Raw genomic sequence first — 18,336 nt, 5'->3', positions numbered from 1 at the left:
GATGGAATTTTAATGTACTAATTGCTAAATATCTGAATTATTTTCAGTGGCTCCATCTGTTGAAGTAGATGTAAAACTGATTGAAGGTCTCACTGTAAAAGCTGGCAGTACAGTCAGATTGCCAGCAATCATTAGAGGTGTTCCTTTTCCAACTGCTAAATGGGTTACTGACAGCAGTGAAATAAAATCAGAAGGAAATTACACAGTTGCTACAGATAATTTCTCATCAACTTTAACCATCAAAGAATGTACCAGAAAAGATACCGGTGAATATTTACTTACTGTTAGTAATGCAGCAGGCAGCAAAACAGTTGCTCTTCATTTAACAGTCTTGGATGTTCCTGGTCCACCAACTGGTCCTATCAATATTCTTGAAGTAACACCAGAATATATGGTTATCTCTTGGCGTCCACCAAAGGATGATGGTGGAAGTCCTATAATGAACTACATTGTTCAAAAACGAGAAAGTAAGAAAGACACTTGGGGAATAGTCAGTTCAGGAAGCACCAGTACTAAACTTAAAATCCCACGGCTCCAGAAGGGCAGTGAATATATTTTCCGTGTGCAAGCAGAAAACAAAATTGGCATTGGTGAGCCACTGGATTCCCAACCAACAGTTGCTAAACATATGTTTGATGTACCGTCTCCACCAGGCAAACCAGTTGTTTCTGATATTACTGAAAATGCAGCCACTGTGATATGGACAATACCAAAATCGGATGGTGGCTCTCCAATTAGTGGTTACATTGTAGAAAGAAGAGAAGTATCAGGAAAGTGGGTTCGTGTTAACAAAACACCTGTGTTGGATCTTAAATTCAGATGTTTAGGAATGTTTGAAGGAAACGCCTACGAGTTTAGAGTTTTTGCAGAAAATATTGCTGGTTTAAGTAAGCCATCACCAATTTCTGATCCAATAAGAGCTGCACGTCCAATTACTCCACCTGGACCACCTGTCAATCCAAAGCTAAAAGACAAGAGTAGAGAAACAGCTGACTTAGTGTGGACAAAACCAAACAAAGATGGAGGAAGTCCCATTCTGGGATACATTGTTGAGTGTCAAAAATCAGGAACAACTGCATGGACTAGAATCAATAAAGATGATCTCATAAAGCTGTGTGCATATAGGGTACCAGGTCTCATAGAGGGCAATGAATACAAGTTCCGTATTAAGGCTGTGAACATTGTTGGGGAAGGAGAACCAAGGGAATTGCCAGAAACTGTCCTTGCTAAAGATATTCTTCACCCACCAGAAGTAGAGCTTGATATAACATGTCGTGACCTGCTCACTGTTAGGGTGGGACAGATAATTAATATTACTGCCCGTGTTAAAGGTAGACCAGACCCAGATATTACGTGGTCTAAGGATGGAAAAGTCCTTGCTAAAGAAAAGCGAGTTGTGATGAATAATGATTTCCCTCTTGTTGAACTACAGATTAAAGAAGCTGTTAGAGCAGATCATGGCAAATATCTTATCATGGCCAAGAACAACAGTGGACAAGCTCAGGCAGCTGTTGTAGTCAATGTACTAGACAGACCTGGACCTTGTAAAAACATAAAGATAAGTTATGTTACAAAAGACTCTTGCATGATTGCCTGGGAAAATCCTGATGATAATGGAGGCACAGAAATAACAAATTATATTATAGAAAGTCGTGAACCTAATCAAAGAGGTTGGTCAGTGATCTCCTCAGATGCTACCAAACGATTAATAAAAGCCTCATTAATAGAAAACCATGAATATTTATTTAGGGTTTGTGCTGAAAATAAGGTTGGGCCTGGTCCTGTTACTGAAACTAAAACACCAATTCTGGCAATTAATCCTGTTGAAAAGCCTGGTGAACCCCAGAATCTCCACGTTGCTGAAACAGGAAAAACATTTGCCTATCTTAAATGGAATAAACCTGATTATGATGGCGGCAGCCCGAATCTTACTTACCATGTTGAGAGAAAGCTTAAAGATTCTGATGAATGGGAAAGGGTACATAAAGGTAGCATTAAAGAAACACACTTTATGGTTGAAAAGTGCATTGAAAACCAAACATATCAATTTAGAGTCCAGACCAAGAATGAGGGTGGTGAAAGCAATTGGGTAAAAACAGGTGAAGTAATAGTCAAGCAAGAACTCCAGAAACCTGTGCTAGATCTGAAATTAGTTGGGACATTGATTGTAAAAGCAGGAGATACAATCAGGCTTGAGGCTGGACTCAGAGGAAAACCACAGCCTGAAGTTATTTGGGCTAAAGATAAAGATGTTGCGGATATGTCCAGATCACCAAGAGCTAAAATTGAAACCACAAGTGAGTCATCTAAATTTGCACTGATAAAATCAAAAAGAGAAGACAGTGGCAAATACGTCATTACTGCAACAAATGAAGCTGGTAGCTTTACAGCCTATGCTATTGTTAATGTTTTGGATAAACCTGGCCCAGTCAGGGACCTCAAAGTTGCCAATGTTTCAATTGACAGGTGTACAGTCAAGTGGGAACCACCAGAGGATGATGGGTCCTGTGAAATCCAAAACTATATTATAGAAAAATGTGAAAGCAAGAGAATGATTTGGTCTACATATTCTTCATCAATATTGACAAACTATGTCCATGTCACTCACCTGATAGAAGGTAATGAATATATCTTTAGAGTACGTGCTGAGAATAAAATGGGCACTGGTCCACCAACAGAAACTAAACCAATAATAGCTAAGACTCAGTTTGGTAGGCCTGGTCCACCTGATCCACCAGAAATCACAAAATTTGGCAAAGAAGAAATGACAGTTGTGTGGAATCCACCAGAAAATGATGGTGGCAAATCAATCACAGGATATATTCTTGAGAAGAAAGAGAAGAGGTCACTTAGATGGGTGGCTGTTACAAAAAGCCCTATTCCAGAGAGACGCATGAAGGTCACAAACCTGATCCCTGGCCATGAATACCAGTTCCGTGTCAAAGCAGAAAATGAAGTTGGACTTGGCGAACCAAGCATGCCATCAAAGCCTGTTGTTGCAAAGGATCCAATAGGTACAGTACTTGCATATAATGCATACTATACTTTTTATCCCATAAGATGTAACATTAAGTGACAGCTAATTCATTGTGTTTGCTATATGTTGTTTTGCAGTAAGTCACAGTGCTAACCCACCCCAGTAAATGTAAGTTTTACTTTCAAAGCACATTTGCCTGATTTCAGAAATTAATTCTGCTTGCCAGCATACTGGCTGGCAGGGATGAGGTCAGAATCTGACCTTAAGCTAAATGCCAAAAAATGTATAGTCATACCCTTTGGGAAAAACAAGGTAACCCCTAATTACCACATAGGTGGTAATCCATTAAACACGGAAGAAGTTATCAGGGACCTGGGGACCCAAGTTGACAGTAACCTCTCTTTTGACACTCACATTGCCAAAGTGGTTAGGAAGACCTTCTACATTGCCCACCTGATCATGAAGGGATTCACATCCAGATCAGGAGAGGTCATTATGCCCCTGTACTCTTCACTTATCAGACCAATGATTGAGTACAACGCCCCAATCGGAATGTACCTTACCCGACACCTGCAGCAGTTGGAAAGACCCCAAAAGTTCCTCACCAAAAGGATAAAGGGGCTCAAACATATGTCATACGATGCCCGACTGAAGAAACTCCAGCTCTATTCAGTCGCATACCGTCTGCTCAGAGGTGATCTGTGCCTGACATACAAGGCCATGTCCAACCCGGAATTAATGGACATGCTCCACCTCAAAAAATCCAAATCCACCAGAGCCACGAGAGCAAGAGACTTAAACCTCAACACGGATATAAATAGGACGTGCTGGAGGGACAGATTCATCACCCAGAGACTCCCTACACTATGGAACAGAATCCCAGTCCATGTGAGGCAGAGCCCCTCACTGACTCTGTTCAAGAGAAATCTTGACGAGTGGATGGGAGATCGTAGGTTTACCCCGGGAATCATCTCTGTATCACTGCTGGACAGATGCACAGCAAACTAATGGGTATAGTATTCTCATCCTAAGGGGTGGTGAAAGCCACACACACTCTGGCTAGGCTTATAAATGCCCTAGGGCAGATAGCCTAGTATGAACCTATGAAAAACAGCTGTCTTTCTGGGAAGGGGTTTTGAGGACTGACTCTTCATCCATCTGATGGAGATTGCAGGGAGAAAATAGCTTTTCATTGTGAGGATCTGACATTGTGAACATCTGATGACCATATGTGAAATCACATGTGCAATCTCTTCTCGTCCATATCCTGTGTAGAATGAGGAAATAGGTGGGATAAATCAGTTAAGATTATAACCAGTCTTCTTACCTTGGCCTGGCAGGGAGCAGTATCTCAGCTGGATGACAGGCTCATAACATCTGCTCCTCAAGAGGTCAAGTAGAGATAGAAATATGTCAGTTTTTTATCAAAACCTCTGATAGCAAGGCTATAGATATACATTTTACAAAGCAAGTTCTCACTTAGAGGTTGCAGACATTGTTAGCAAAAAATGTACTGGCTACATGATGTAATGTATTAAACTACTGTCTGCTCATATTGCAGTTATATGCATACTCTGCATCCCACTGGATTAATTAATACCATTGTCAATCAAAATTAATGAAGAATGTAAAGGTAACTTTGAGTGCTTTAAAACCTTTAGAGAGTTAACATGGTATAACCAGAACAGGTTAGCTGAATCTTAGTTGACCACTGATGGAACAGTGAATTATGCACAATCCAAAAAGAAGTCATGCTTTTAGTGTTGTCCTCCTTAACATTATATTTCCTTCTGTAAGGGGCTGTAGCCTCAGAGCTGGTATGTTTGGTTAAAAAGGGAGATAGAGCCAAAGCTCTCACATTTCAAGTGTGACAGAACAGCAAGGAATGCAGGTTTATTGGCATGCATAAGAAAACCTATCAATATTCAGAAAGCATAAAGTTATTATACCTCTTGGTGAACCTGCAACTGAAGTAATTATATGCAGTTCTCAAGACCCCATTTCTGCCAGGATATAGGCGAGAAGCAATGCAAAGCAGAGCAGCATTTTTGCAATTAAATAGTGCATAGTTTTCACCTGAAGAATTTTAAAGAAAGACTGCAAGAGATTAATAGGTATAGTTATTATAAAAAAATGCAGGGAGGGTATGACAGCATCATAAACCCATCTAATGGGAGTCTATAAAGTCCAAGTTGATATACTCTTACAAAAAGTGACGCATGAGAACAAGAAAGCACAACTGGAACATAAACTGTGGGTGGCTTAAACTACAGATGAAGAAGAATTTTTCCATGGAAAAGATGAGGGCTAACTAGAACAGTCTTTCCAAAGAGATGATAGCATTAAAAGCAGAGTTATATAATTCAGAAATGCATAGGATAGACATAAGGCATGTTATAAAAAAAAAAAAAAAGAAGTAAGCTGTTAGTTGGGCCAAGCAGTTCTTGTCTACCATTTTTCAGTCAAACCCATGTTAGCAAACTGGCCTCAGGATCTGGCCATCTTCGTTTCAGATATATCTAGTGGATTTCTTTCAGGTCCAGGATTATACTTACATGTATGTACACACATCCCTTTGCAGTAGTGGGTCTTACTTTGTTAAAAATTGATAGTAAATTTGTAACTGCCATTTAATGACTATTTCCATTTCATAATATTATCACTTTTGAAAAATCTTCCCCAGTCTCATCTCAGGTTTAAACCTGGTAACGATATTTTCTTTATCAAATATATTATGGCTATAAACAGATTTTAATTGCGTGTTTTTTGTTGTTTTAAAGAAGTAGAAATTTACTATATCTGCACTTTGATCATATTAACACTAAACAGCACAGGTAATGTAGACAGTGCTAGAATGACATTTTTTCAAATTAACTTTGTTTTCCTTTCCACGTCCTTAAATAAAATAAAGTGCTTATAATGTATCAAGTAGCTTTACCATCACCCTTCCTTTATCTAAAAAACACAGACACATTTTATAGCTATGGATATATAAAGATATATAAATATATACATGCATATACATACATACTATATACATACAGACATACATACATATACATGGATCTAGGACTTTTGATCGAAAGATCAAAAGCCCGAATCCATTACCATCGAACACATTTTAACGAAAGTGCTTTCATCGAAAAAGCGCTTTCGTTAAAGTATGTTAAAAAAAAAAAAAAAACACAAAATCTACTTGAATGCAGGGGGCAAGCCCCCTGCACCCCCCCCACACCCTCCTACTTTAGTATTCTCACTCTGAGGTCACACTACAGTGGAGAAAAGGGAATTTTCCCTTACCGCACCATAGTACGACCGGAACAACAAGCATACTTATGCGAAAGTGCTGCTTCGGTGAACAGCACTTTCGCGCAAGTATGCTCACCAAATTCAGATTCGGTGAAAGATGCAGTCGAGCATCTGTACGGATCCCATATACATATATTGCAAGAGGGTTGAAGGGATGGTTATAAGAATTTTGGTTTATTAATGTTAGCTTAAGTATTTCATCTAGCAGTTAGTACAGAGGATTAAGGCTGTTATCATGCTGCTCCTAGTTTAGGATTTGATTATCCCAGCCTCCATTTACATTCTGTATGACTCTGAGCTAATTGTTTAATCAGTGCTCTCAAGTTGCCCCTGAAAAAGGATACATGTCCATTGAGCTTACCCGGTTAATAAAAAAATGATATTCAAATATTTTGGAAGAAATTGGCATTTTCTGGTAATGTTATTTTCTTTATGTCTTTTATTCTTTCTCTTTCAGAACCCCCTGGTCCTCCAACCAGTCTGAAAGTGGTTGATAGTACCAAGACATCTATTACTCTTGGATGGGTTAAACCAGCTTATGATGGTGGTGCACCAATTATTGGCTATGTTGTTGAAATGAGACCTAAGGGAGTAAGTAAATCTCCTGATGAAGGATGGAAAAGGTGCAATGTGGCTGCTCAGCTTGTTCGTACAGAATATACTGTGACAAGTCTTTCTGAAAAAGAAGAATATGAATTCAGAGTCTCTGCTCAAAATCAGGTTGGCCTTGGTCGTCCTGCTGAACTAAAAGAAGCTGTGTCACCTAAGGAAATACTCGGTAAGAATTTTACTACACATTTTTTTAAATCTACATTAGTGTTTCTAAAATTAGGAACAGCTCTATTTTTGCCATTTTAATTTTTGTACTCATTTGTTACTTTTGGTAAAATTGAATGCCTATATTTTTTGCAGAATCACCAGAGATTGAGCTAGATGCAAGTCTTAGGAAGGTGGTCACAGTCAGAGCTGGATGCCCCATCAGACTCTTTGCCACTATTAGAGGTCGCCCTGCACCAAAAGTAACCTGGAGAAGAATGGGAATTGACAATGTAGTTAGAAAAGGGCAGGTTGATCTTTTAGATAATATGGCCTTCCTTGTGATCCCTGATTCCACACGTGATGATTCGGGTAAATATTCCCTGATGCTTAAAAATGCAGCTGGAGAGAAGGCTGTTTTTGTACTTGTCCGAGTACTGGGTAAGTTTTCTCAAACTTTTAGAAGTCTTTTTTAAACAAAGTGCTTACAACATAGTATAATATTAATATCATGTTATATTGTTGTTATTAACATACAGATACTCCTGGACCTGTGGCAGACTTTCAAGTTAGTGATATCACAAAAATGTCATGTCAGTTTTCATGGTCACCACCTGAGAATGATGGCGGAAGTCAAGTAACACACTATATTCTGGAGAAACGTGAAGCGGACAGAAAGACATGGGCTACAGTCATTGCTGATTGTAAGAAGACTAGCTTCAAAGTGGCTAACCTGGTACCAGGAACTCAGTATTTCTTTAGAGTGACTGCTGTAAACCAGTACGGCTCTGGTGTTCCAAAAGAAACTCCAAAACCTGTTCTGGCATCTGATCCACTCAGTAAATATGAGTTTCAATATTAAGAGAATAATTTTGCTTCCTGTAAGAATGTTGGAACTTGCTGTATATATTAAATGCACTTTTCTATTTTCCTGTACTCCATAGGTGAACCTGATCCACCTAGAAAAGTTGAAGTTGTTGAAATTACAAAGAACAGTGCTACTGTGAGTTGGCTGCCACCACTTCGTGATGGTGGATCTAAAATTGATGGATACATAATTGACTACCAAGAAGAAGGTGAAAGTCGTTGGCCAACTTACTCTATTGTCAAGGATTTGAGCATTGTTGTTGCAGGACTGAAAGAAGGAAAGAAATACAAATTTAGAGTTGCAGCTAGAAATGCTGTTGGAGTAAGCGCAACAAGAGAAACAGATGGATTAATTGAAGTCAAGGAGCAATTAAGTAAGTGGTGAAGCAGTCTGCTCTATTTTCCTTTTTAAGACAGCACTCAGTAAAATGCCAGGATGCACCTTACAATGAGTTTTCTAGCCATCACATGGAATGTTAACGTTTTATAAGGAATTTATTTGAATCTTAACATTTTGCAAATATAATACATACTTTTACATTTTTGTTGTTAGCTTAAATGCATTGCTGGCTGTGTAGTTGACTATGTTTAATAGCTGTATAAGATTATTGTGTGAAACAGCACCTCAGTAATATTATACATCTTAATGGTAAAACACGGTTTCTACATTGCAGTGGTGCCTAAAATCATTATGCCTGAAATGATCTCTATCAAAGCTGGTCAGAAGCTTAGAGTTGAAGCTCATATATTTGGTAAGCCTTTCCCAATTTGTAAGTGGAAGAAAGGAGATGAAGATATTGCAACATCCAGTCGATTGGCTATACATAAATCCCAGAATGTGTCTGTTCTTATTATAAAAGATGTAACTAGGAAAGACAGTGGTTACTACAGCATCTCTGCTGAAAATAGTGCTGGAGTTACCTCTCAGAGAATAAAAGTGGTGGTAATGGGTAAGTTTGATCTCATACTAAATTCTTAACGTTTACTACATTAATGGGAAAACATTATTTAACATCAGTGACACATTTATTTTATGATATGACTACTTAGATATCCCTGGGCCACCACAACCTCCTTTTGAAATTTCTGATATTGATGCGGATGCTTGCACATTGGCCTGGCACATGCCACATGAAGATGGAGGTAGCAACATTACTAACTATGTGGTGGAAAAATGTGATGTAAGTCGAGGTGACTGGGTGACTGCTGTATCTTCTGTAACAAAGACAAGTGCCAGAGTTGGAAAACTGATCCCTGGTCAAGAATATATCTTCCGTGTTCGTGCTGAGAATCGCTTTGGAATTTCTGAACCACTTACGTCAGACAAAATGGTTGCTAAATTTCCTTTTGGTAAGTTATTTTGCAAAATTCTTTTCCCCTTAATTCATTAGCTTCAGAAATGTGTTCACCTTTGTATATGTAAAAGGGGAGAGAGTATTTTGAAAAAACGTCAGCTCTAAGCGAGGCACTAGTTAACACAATCTGAATGCAATAGGGTGTTTTGTAAATCGTTCCTAGCTTCATGAAATAGGGCTTATATGGCTAAGTTTGCTTCTAAAATAAATGCTTTTGTACTTGTGTAACTATTTGTTTAAATACTTCTCACAAGTTTCTTTTTACTTGATTTGTTGCTTAATTTTTGACGTGTACTTATCTGCTGTTTTCCAGTTAGGAGCTAATATATTAATAGAATGCAGCAAGTTGTGTACTAGTAGCATTGTTTCTTACCAAAATTAAAAATTGTACAGGTGGATGCCCCAAAGCTCATAAAGAGTACAACAGAGGAATCATGGGCAGAAAAGAAAAAAAAGAAGAAGAAAAATGTGCTAGAAGGATGCAAGAAATAATAGATTTTAACAAACTTAACATTTGGGATAATCAGAAAGTGATTAAGGAAGGTAGAAGTAAACAAAACCAAAATTAAACAAAAAAAATTTTTATGCCCATAGGAAGTTACTGATCTAAATTGTCTTAACTATGGCTGATATATACTCTTCTAGCTTGAGAATTTAGTAAAGTGCACTTTTTATTTAATTATATTTTTATTTTTTTGTAGATGTACCTAGTGAACCCAAAAATGTACATATCACCAAAGTCAACAAGGAATGCGTTTTTGTGGCATGGGACAGACCAGACAATGATGGTGGCAGCCCCATTACTGGTTACATCATTGAGCGGAAAGAAAGGAACAGCCTATTGTGGGTTAAAGCTAATGATACAGCTGTACGATCCACTGAATACCCATGTGGTGGCTTGATTGAAGGACTGGAGTATACATTCAGAGTATCTGCCTTGAATAGAGCAGGAGCAAGCAAGCCTAGCAAACCAACAGAATTTGTCACAGCAAGAACACCTGTTGGTGAGACTTTTTTTCCTGATCTCTTTTCAAACATTGTTCTTAAACTTGTGTATATTAATGGATTGAAGATAGGCAAGATTAGTTTTTTATATATATATATATATATATATATATATATATATATATATATATATATTAATGTATCCTGCTGTTGTTTTTTTTGTTCTTCAGTCATTTATCCTCTAGTGGGATTACAGATTGATAAGAGCTTTTTATTATTTTAGATCCGCCTGGCAAACCTGAAGTTATTGACATTACTAAAAATTCAGTATCACTTGTCTGGACCCGGCCAAAACATGATGGTGGAAGCAAACTCATAGGCTACTATGTAGAAGCATGCAAACTTCCAGGTGACAAGTGGGTGAGATGTAATGCAAGCAGTCGTCATGTCCCCACTGAACAGTATACTGTTTCTGACTTGGAGGAAGGTGCACAGTATCAATTTAGAATTATTGCTAAGACTGCTATCAATATTAGCAGGCCATCTGAACTCTCTGATCCAATTACAGTATTGGCAGAAAATGGTATGGCTATACTTTTAATGTTTTTTTTGTATTAATTTCATTTTATTTGTCTTCAGTCTTGTCTTATTAATTTGGGGTTTACATTTTTCCTTTATAGTTCCACCAAAGATTGACTTGGGTGTATCAATGAAATCTTTGATTACTGTAAAAGCCGGATCTAATGTTTGTCTTGAGGCCAATGTGTTTGGAAAACCTATGCCAAAAGTAACTTGGAAGAAGAATGGAGAGCTTGTGAAGCTAGCTGATGGAGTTAAAATCACATCACAGAGGAATTATTGTTCCCTCGAATTATTTAGTGTCAGAAGGCATGAATCAGGGGAGTATACCATTACTGCTGAAAATGCTAGTGGATCGAAATCAGCCAACATAAAACTAAAAGTCCTTGGTAAGAAAAACATCATTCCACATTCTTAATAATGTAATATTCATAATTTATTTCAATCTAGATCCTTACTGTACATTTTTCATGTTCTAGATAAGCCTGGTCCTCCTGCTTCTGTGAAAATAACTGGTGTATATTCTGATCGTGTAACTCTTGTTTGGGACCCACCACTAGAGGATGGAGGATCAGATATCACTAACTATATTGTTGATAAACGTGAAACTAGCAGACCAAATTGGGCTCAAGTTTCTGCAAATGTTCAGCTTACCAGCTGTGGTGTTGAGAAGTTGATTGAAGGACACGAATACCAGTTCCGCATCAGTGCAGAGAATAAATATGGAGTTGGTGATCCAATCATAACTGAGTCAGTTGTTGCTAAAAACCCCTACGGTGAGAGGCTGTTGTAGTATATTTTTTCTTATATCTACAGAATTTCTGTTCAGTACCTATTCCTTTACATTAACCTTGCAATTGCTTTTGTTCAGGTGTTCCTGGATGCTGTGATCCTCCAGTTATTAGTAATATCACCAAAGATCACATGACTGTAAGTTGGAAAGCTCCAGCAGATGATGGTGGATCACCTATAACTGGGTACTTACTGGAGAAAAGGGAAACCAAAGCTCTTAACTGGACAAAAGTAAATAGGAGGCCAATTATTGAGAGAACACTTAAAGCAACAGGACTGCAAGAAGGCACAGAGTATGAATACAGAGTAATAGCACTGAACAAAGCTGGAGCAGGCAAACCAAGTGATGCTTCCAAGGCAGCAATTGCCCTTGAACCTATGTGTATGTATGATAAAAATTATTTATTTTTCCAATTCTTTTTTCTAATATAACTTTTTTGTTCTTTTACAACTACTCTGATTTGAGGAATATATCCTGTTTTGTCTTGTTTTGTGATCTCTTCAGTGCAGTGTATCTCACTATTTCCAAATTAACTGTTTGTGATAGCCTTCATTTTATGAATTGTGTTATTATTCTAATGGAAATTAGAAGGGAGAAGTTCACAAGGGCCAAACCATTTTATTTATTTATTTATACTTATACATTTGTTGACTTGGGTAGGACACTGATCTTAGTGGACCATTTTTCAGGCTTAGTCCAGGATTTTACAACCAATAGTACACAGCAAGGCAAATAAGGCATTTAAATATCACAGCTGTCCAAATTAAATTATTATTATTTTCATGTAAATGGCTTGAGTTAGAGTGATCCTTTGTGATTGTTGCAACTTTCTTCATGTATCCATCTATGCTAATGTTAGTACAGCATGTTGTGACACTCTACAGATGCAAAATCCATAATCTGGACTTAACCGTCTCTGTGCTTTCAGATTTTATGTTTGCCACTCTTAGAAAAACATATGCTGTGATTATCCTGACTTGTCTTTCAGGCTAAGAAGTTTGCTGGTAAATGTGAGTTGTCTAAACAAAGTGACAGCATGCTGTTAATAGGCCATCATATAAGAAGTGATTAGAATCACTTGATTTAATGTTGTAAAATTTAGCTTACATACAATTGTTTTTAATTTCCCTTAGATCCACCAGGACCGCCTGCTTTCCCCAAAGTAACTGATACAACTCGTAGTTCAGTAAGTTTATCTTGGAGCAAACCAGCATACGATGGTGGAAGTCCAATCCTAGGTTATCTTGTTGAAGTGAAGAGAGCTGATTCTGCTGAGTGGATTAGATGCAATGTACCTAAAAACCTTCAAGTCACACAGTATGTTGTAACTGGACTGGCTGACAATATAGAGTATCAGTTCCGTATTACTGCTGTCAACAAGATTGGATATAGTGAACCCAGTGAAGTCCCAGACAAGCACTTTGCAAAAGACATTCTAAGTAAGTATATGAATGGGTACTGCATGTTGCTAGAGAGTGCTGACAAATTTCACAGTGATTTACTCACATCACATTACATTTTTTATTTCAATAACAGTTGCTCCTGAAGCAGAACTTGATGCTGAACTAAGAAAGGTACTTGTTTTGCGTGCTGGTGTGACAATGAGAATTTATGTACCAGTCAGAGGTCGCCCTAAACCAAAGATTACATGGGCCAAGATGAATGCTAACATCAGAGACAGACAAGGACTTCTAATCAAGACTACAGATTATGATACACTATTGTACTGTGAAAATGTGAACAGATATGATGCTGGCAAGTACATTTTGACACTCGAGAATAGCAGTGGGGTAAAGACATACACAATTGTAGTGAAAGTTCTTGGTAAGTATAATTTTAATTTTGCTGACTATATAGCCATGATTTGCAATATTAGGAATTATTAAAATTAATATATTTGTTGTTCTAGATACCCCCGGACCACCAGTAAACCTGGCTGTTAAAGAAACATCTAAAGACTATGCTGTAATCTCTTGGGATCCCCCTCTTATAGATGGTGGTAGTCCAGTTAAAAATTACATAGTGGAAAAACGTGATGCAGAAAGAAAAGCATGGGCCACTGTGTCTATAGACTGTCCCAAAACCACGTTCAGAATCCAAAATCTGGAAGAAGGCAAATTTTACTTTTTCAGAGTTCTAGCTGAAAATGAGCATGGCATTGGTGAACCATGTGAAACACACGACGCTGTCAAGGCTTCTGGTTAGTTGCAGTCTGAATTGTTTGATTGTGTTTTACAGCAAATGATAATTCTCTATGTCTGTTAATACATTATTTCTTCTTATTTTGGTTATTTCAGAAAAACCAGGACCAGTTGTAGATCTGAAATGTGTGGCGGTTTCTAAATCTTCCTGTAGTCTTGCATGGAAGAAACCTATTAGTGACGGGGGAAGTCGCATTACTGCTTATGTTGTAGAAATGATGACTGCTGAAGACAAATGGAAGGAAGTTCTGAGATCAAAGAATATGCAGTATGCAGCAAAAGACCTAGAAGAAGGAAAAGAGTATACATTCCGTGTGAGAGCCCAAAATGATGCTGGTTACAGTTCACCATGTGAAATTTCAGTTCTCGCAAAAGATCATGTTGGTAAGCAGTTGTAAACAAGCAATGTGTAAAGAAAAAAACAGAGATATATGTATTTGATAGGATTTGAGTCTAGTCCACCTGAAATACTATTTTGCTAACTTAAGAAATGTTTTACCAGAGAAAGAGCAAATATCTCCCTTTGTATAATGTGATTTTTTTTTTGCCCAAGGCAGAGAGGGCACATACACCCTCCTCAAAACCATTTAAATCAGCAGTTAGGGGCAGGATAGTGGTGTGCATTATAGCAAACTTGTACAAAAATATAGACTAATAGAAGAATCAAGTAACTGCATATCATTTGCATGAAAGTAGGAACTTGTGAAGTCTTAAAAGTTTGTTTGGTGTGGATTTCAAGATACTTAAGCTCTTAAAATGGGCTTGTATACTAGATCCGCAATGTCATCTGTCTTTGATGGTAACATGCTAACAAAAGTTTAAGAGACCATGAAAGGGACATGATTGCTAGTAAGAGTTATATAAAAGAATCTACATGATGAAGCAAATTGGGATAAATGAATTTTCTATAGGTCTTGTGAAGTGCAAAGGTAAGGTAAGAAAGATAATATAGTAGCTTTTTGGTCCACTGAAGGGCAGGAGAAGAAATTACTGACCAGTTAATTAAAACTGTAAAATGATAATTCCCAGTGGAAAAATCAAAAACTGCATACATACATGTACAAGCTTAATGTATGCAAGTGCTGCGGTATGCACCTGACCAGATGCATGCAGCAACTGGTATGTCCACAAAGGCTCCTTACAAAAAGAATGCAGGCAGTAAACACAATGTCCTATGCTGATCGCCTCAAAGCCCTGTCTGTTTACTAAATACCATACAGACTTCTGGGATGCAGTCTTTGTCTGGCATAAAAGGCATCCCTGGACCCTGTTTTGATGAACCTTTTGCACATCCGCAAAACAAACACATCAGAACTACTACCTTAAAAGACCTACATTTTGCTTTTGACATAAACAGGACATGTTGGAGAGACAGATGTGTTTCTCAGAGAATTCCCATTCTTTGGAACAGACTTCCTATCCATGTAAATCAGAGTTCCTCTGTATCCCTGTTTAAGTGCAACTTGGACCAATGGATGGGTAATTGGAAATTCACCCCTGGCCTGGTACCTATATCTCTGTTGGACAGAGGCAGTCAGTAAATCACCCCTATATAAATCAGATTTGTAGGACACATTTGGGTAGCTTGGCTAGGCTTATAATGGCCATAGTGGTTGTTAGCTTAGTATACACCTATGAACCCATGAACCTAAGATGAAAATAGATATTAGGGAGACAAGAAAGAAGAACATTTAAAGAAATGTTATTTCTAAGTAAAATGCTGCAGGTGCAGCTGAAAGAGTGAGCAAGCAGTACTACATATATGGTAAATACATTTTTAAAGTAAAAAGTTTAACTAGAAGAATATGCGCCAGAAGAAGACTTCTTCCATTTGTTGGTATAAGATTAAGCATGTGCAGGGGTAAAAGTCATTTAATTACTGTGTGCTAAATTCTTAAGGGTTTCATAAATTACTTAAGTATGTCACTTATATCAGTAATGTGAACTCAGCAGTGTACTATGTATTTCTTTTAAACAGTTCTACCAAGTATTGATCTGAGAGATGTGCCTGACCTGTACTATGTAGCTAAAGAAGGTAGCAGCTTCCGCCTCAAGCTTCCAATAAGTGGAAAACCTGCCCCTGCAGTTACTTGGAAAAAAGGAGATGATCAAATTCTGACTGACAGTGGGAGAGTTGCAGTTGAATCAACAGCAGTTAATACTACTCTTCTAGTCCACGATTGTCAGAAGGACGATGCTGCAAAATACAATATCACATTAAAGAACACTGCAGGCACCAAGGAAGCCTTTATATTCATGAAAGTTGTTGGCAAGCCTGACATTCCCACTGGGCCAATAAAGTTCGAAGAGGTTACTGCAGATGCTATTACTTTGATCTGGGGACCACCAAAGGATAATGGTGGTTCAGAAATCACAAATTATATCCTGGAGAAAAGAGATAATACCACTAATAAATGGGTCACATGTGCCTCTGCTGTACAAAAGACCTCATTTAGAGTTACAAGACTTCATGAAGGAACTGAGTATGTTTTCCGTGTCAGCGCTGAAAACAAGTATGGAGTTGGAGAGGGTCTTAAGTCAGTTCCTGTTACTGCAAAGCATCCATTTGGTAAGTGCAAAGTGATACAAAATGTCATTTTTCTAGGATTTATTTCATGATGCTGATCTAATGATACTTGTATTGTAGATGTGCCTGATGCCCCTGCACCTCCCCAAATCCTTGCAATGAGGCATGATTCTGCTTCACTGGTTTGGACAGACCCAAGAAAAACTGGAGGTTCTCCAATTACAGGTAGCTTCTGTTCACATGTCTCTCTAACCCGTCTATGATATATGTGTAAACACTTCCTATATTTTACCATGGCTATTTATTACAGGATATCATGTGGAATATAAGGAAAAGAATAGCTTACTATGGAAGAGAGCCAGCAAGACTCCACTGAGAATGAAAGATTTTAGAGTCGCAGGATTAACTGAAGGACTTGAATATGAATTCCGAGTTATGGCAATCAACATGGCAGGCATAGGCAAACCAAGTGGTCCATCTGAATCTGCTGTGGCACTTGATCCAATCGGTATGAAGAAACAAATTGTATGATTATTGTGATGTAACTGCGAAGAGAAACATTTCCAACAAATTTTTGTGTTCTTTTTTTCAGATCCTCCTGGTAAGCCAGAAGTAATAAATGTAACCAGGAACTCTGTGACACTCATATGGACAGAGCCTAAGTATGACGGTGGTCACAAGCTGACTGGATATATTATCGAAAAGCGTGATTTACCATCAAAGGCCTGGATGAAAGCCAACCACATTAATGTTCAGGAATGCGCATTTACTGTAACTGATCTTACTGAGGGTTGCAAATATGAATTTAGAATTAAAGCAAAGAATACTGCTGGTGCCATTAGCCCTCCATCTGAAACTACAGACACCATTGTTTGCAAAGATGAATATGGTAAGCATCTTAGTTCTGTTATTTCTTTTAAAAATAGCATTTTTTCCGTAAAATATAATAACAAACCATAAGTAAATGCACATGTGACATATACACTGTTTTTTTTTTTTTTATTATCACAGAGGCTCCATCAATTGTCATAGATTCAACAGTAAAAGAAGGGTTGACAGTTAAAGCTGGAGATACAATTGTAATTACTGCTACCAGTATACTTGGTAAGCCACCACCGACATCAGTTTGGTCTAAGGGAGGAAAGGACTTTAAGCCATCAGATATTGTACAGATTGAAACAACACCTACCTCATCTACTCTAACTGTCAAATATGCCTCTAGGAAAGATTCTGGTGAATATACCATCACTGCAAGCAATCCTTTTGGTACGAAAGAGGAGCATGTCAATGTAAAAGTGCTTGATGTCCCTGGGCCTCCTGGTCCTATTGAAATTAGCAATGTCTCCGCTGAGAAAGCTACACTTATATGGGCACCTCCTACTGAAGATGGTGGATCACCAATTAAATCTTATGTGCTTGAGAAGAGAGAGACTAGTCGTTTGCTGTGGACATTAGTAGCAGAAGATATTGACTCATGCAGACATGTTGTAAGCAAACTTATTCAAGGCAATGAATACATTTTCCGAGTGTCAGCTGTTAACCAGTATGGTGTTGGTGAGCCAGTACAGTCAGAACCTGTAAAAATGGTTGATAGATTTGGTAAGTTATAAAGCTGCTACTATCAAAGTACTGTTACTAAAAGATGCTGCTGCTTAGTCCTGAAAATGTTTCTTTTCTCTTTTAGGGCCACCGGGTGCTCCAGAAAAACCAGAAATTACAAATGTAACCAAGAACACTGCTACTGTTTCATGGAAAAGACCAGCAGATGATGGTGGCAGTGAAATAACTGGATACTATGTAGAAAGAAAGGAGAGGAGAGGACTAAGATGGATAAGAGCAACAAAGAAGCCAGTTTCAGATCTAAGATTTAAAGTGACTGGTCTCACAGAACAAACAGAATATGAATTCCGTGTCACAGCAGAAAATAAGGCTGGACTTGGGCCACCAAGTGATGCATCTTCACCTGTGTTAACTAAAGATGTAGCCTGTAAGTATATCTGTTTTAGTTTGTAAAAGTGTTAAATCAC

At 38.0% G+C, this 18,336-nt stretch overlaps 1 protein-coding gene across 26 annotated transcripts in view; it reads left to right on the top strand.

Moving 5' to 3' along the window:
• Positions 1-18,336, top strand: part of LOC122805019 (titin-like) — a 759,244-nt gene that overhangs the window by 638,665 nt on the left and 102,243 nt on the right. For all 26 annotated transcript variants that reach the window (XM_044075290.1, XM_044075281.1, XM_044075295.1 and 23 more), the window contains 22 exons: positions 48-3,014; positions 6,744-7,064; positions 7,199-7,483; positions 7,582-7,881; positions 7,987-8,283; positions 8,584-8,859; positions 8,960-9,259; positions 9,966-10,268; positions 10,493-10,792; positions 10,890-11,177; positions 11,268-11,564; positions 11,660-11,962; positions 12,715-13,020; positions 13,118-13,405; positions 13,491-13,781; positions 13,879-14,166; positions 15,761-16,351; positions 16,430-16,534; positions 16,620-16,817; positions 16,902-17,198; positions 17,321-17,908; positions 17,994-18,296. In XM_044075290.1, coding sequence (XP_043931225.1) covers positions 48-3,014; positions 6,744-7,064; positions 7,199-7,483; positions 7,582-7,881; positions 7,987-8,283; positions 8,584-8,859; positions 8,960-9,259; positions 9,966-10,268; positions 10,493-10,792; positions 10,890-11,177; positions 11,268-11,564; positions 11,660-11,962; positions 12,715-13,020; positions 13,118-13,405; positions 13,491-13,781; positions 13,879-14,166; positions 15,761-16,351; positions 16,430-16,534; positions 16,620-16,817; positions 16,902-17,198; positions 17,321-17,908; positions 17,994-18,296 — 9,492 coding nt within the window. The remainder of the gene's footprint in view (positions 1-47; positions 3,015-6,743; positions 7,065-7,198; positions 7,484-7,581; positions 7,882-7,986; positions 8,284-8,583; positions 8,860-8,959; positions 9,260-9,965; positions 10,269-10,492; positions 10,793-10,889; positions 11,178-11,267; positions 11,565-11,659; positions 11,963-12,714; positions 13,021-13,117; positions 13,406-13,490; positions 13,782-13,878; positions 14,167-15,760; positions 16,352-16,429; positions 16,535-16,619; positions 16,818-16,901; positions 17,199-17,320; positions 17,909-17,993; positions 18,297-18,336) is intronic.

This window comes from Protopterus annectens, chromosome 6.part0 (assembly GCF_019279795.1).
Source record: "Protopterus annectens isolate FY-2018-M chromosome 6.part0, PAN1.0, whole genome shotgun sequence".
NCBI classification, from domain to species: Eukaryota; Metazoa; Chordata; order Ceratodontiformes; family Protopteridae; genus Protopterus; species Protopterus annectens.
This window is presented reverse-complemented; position numbering and strand designations above follow the sequence as displayed.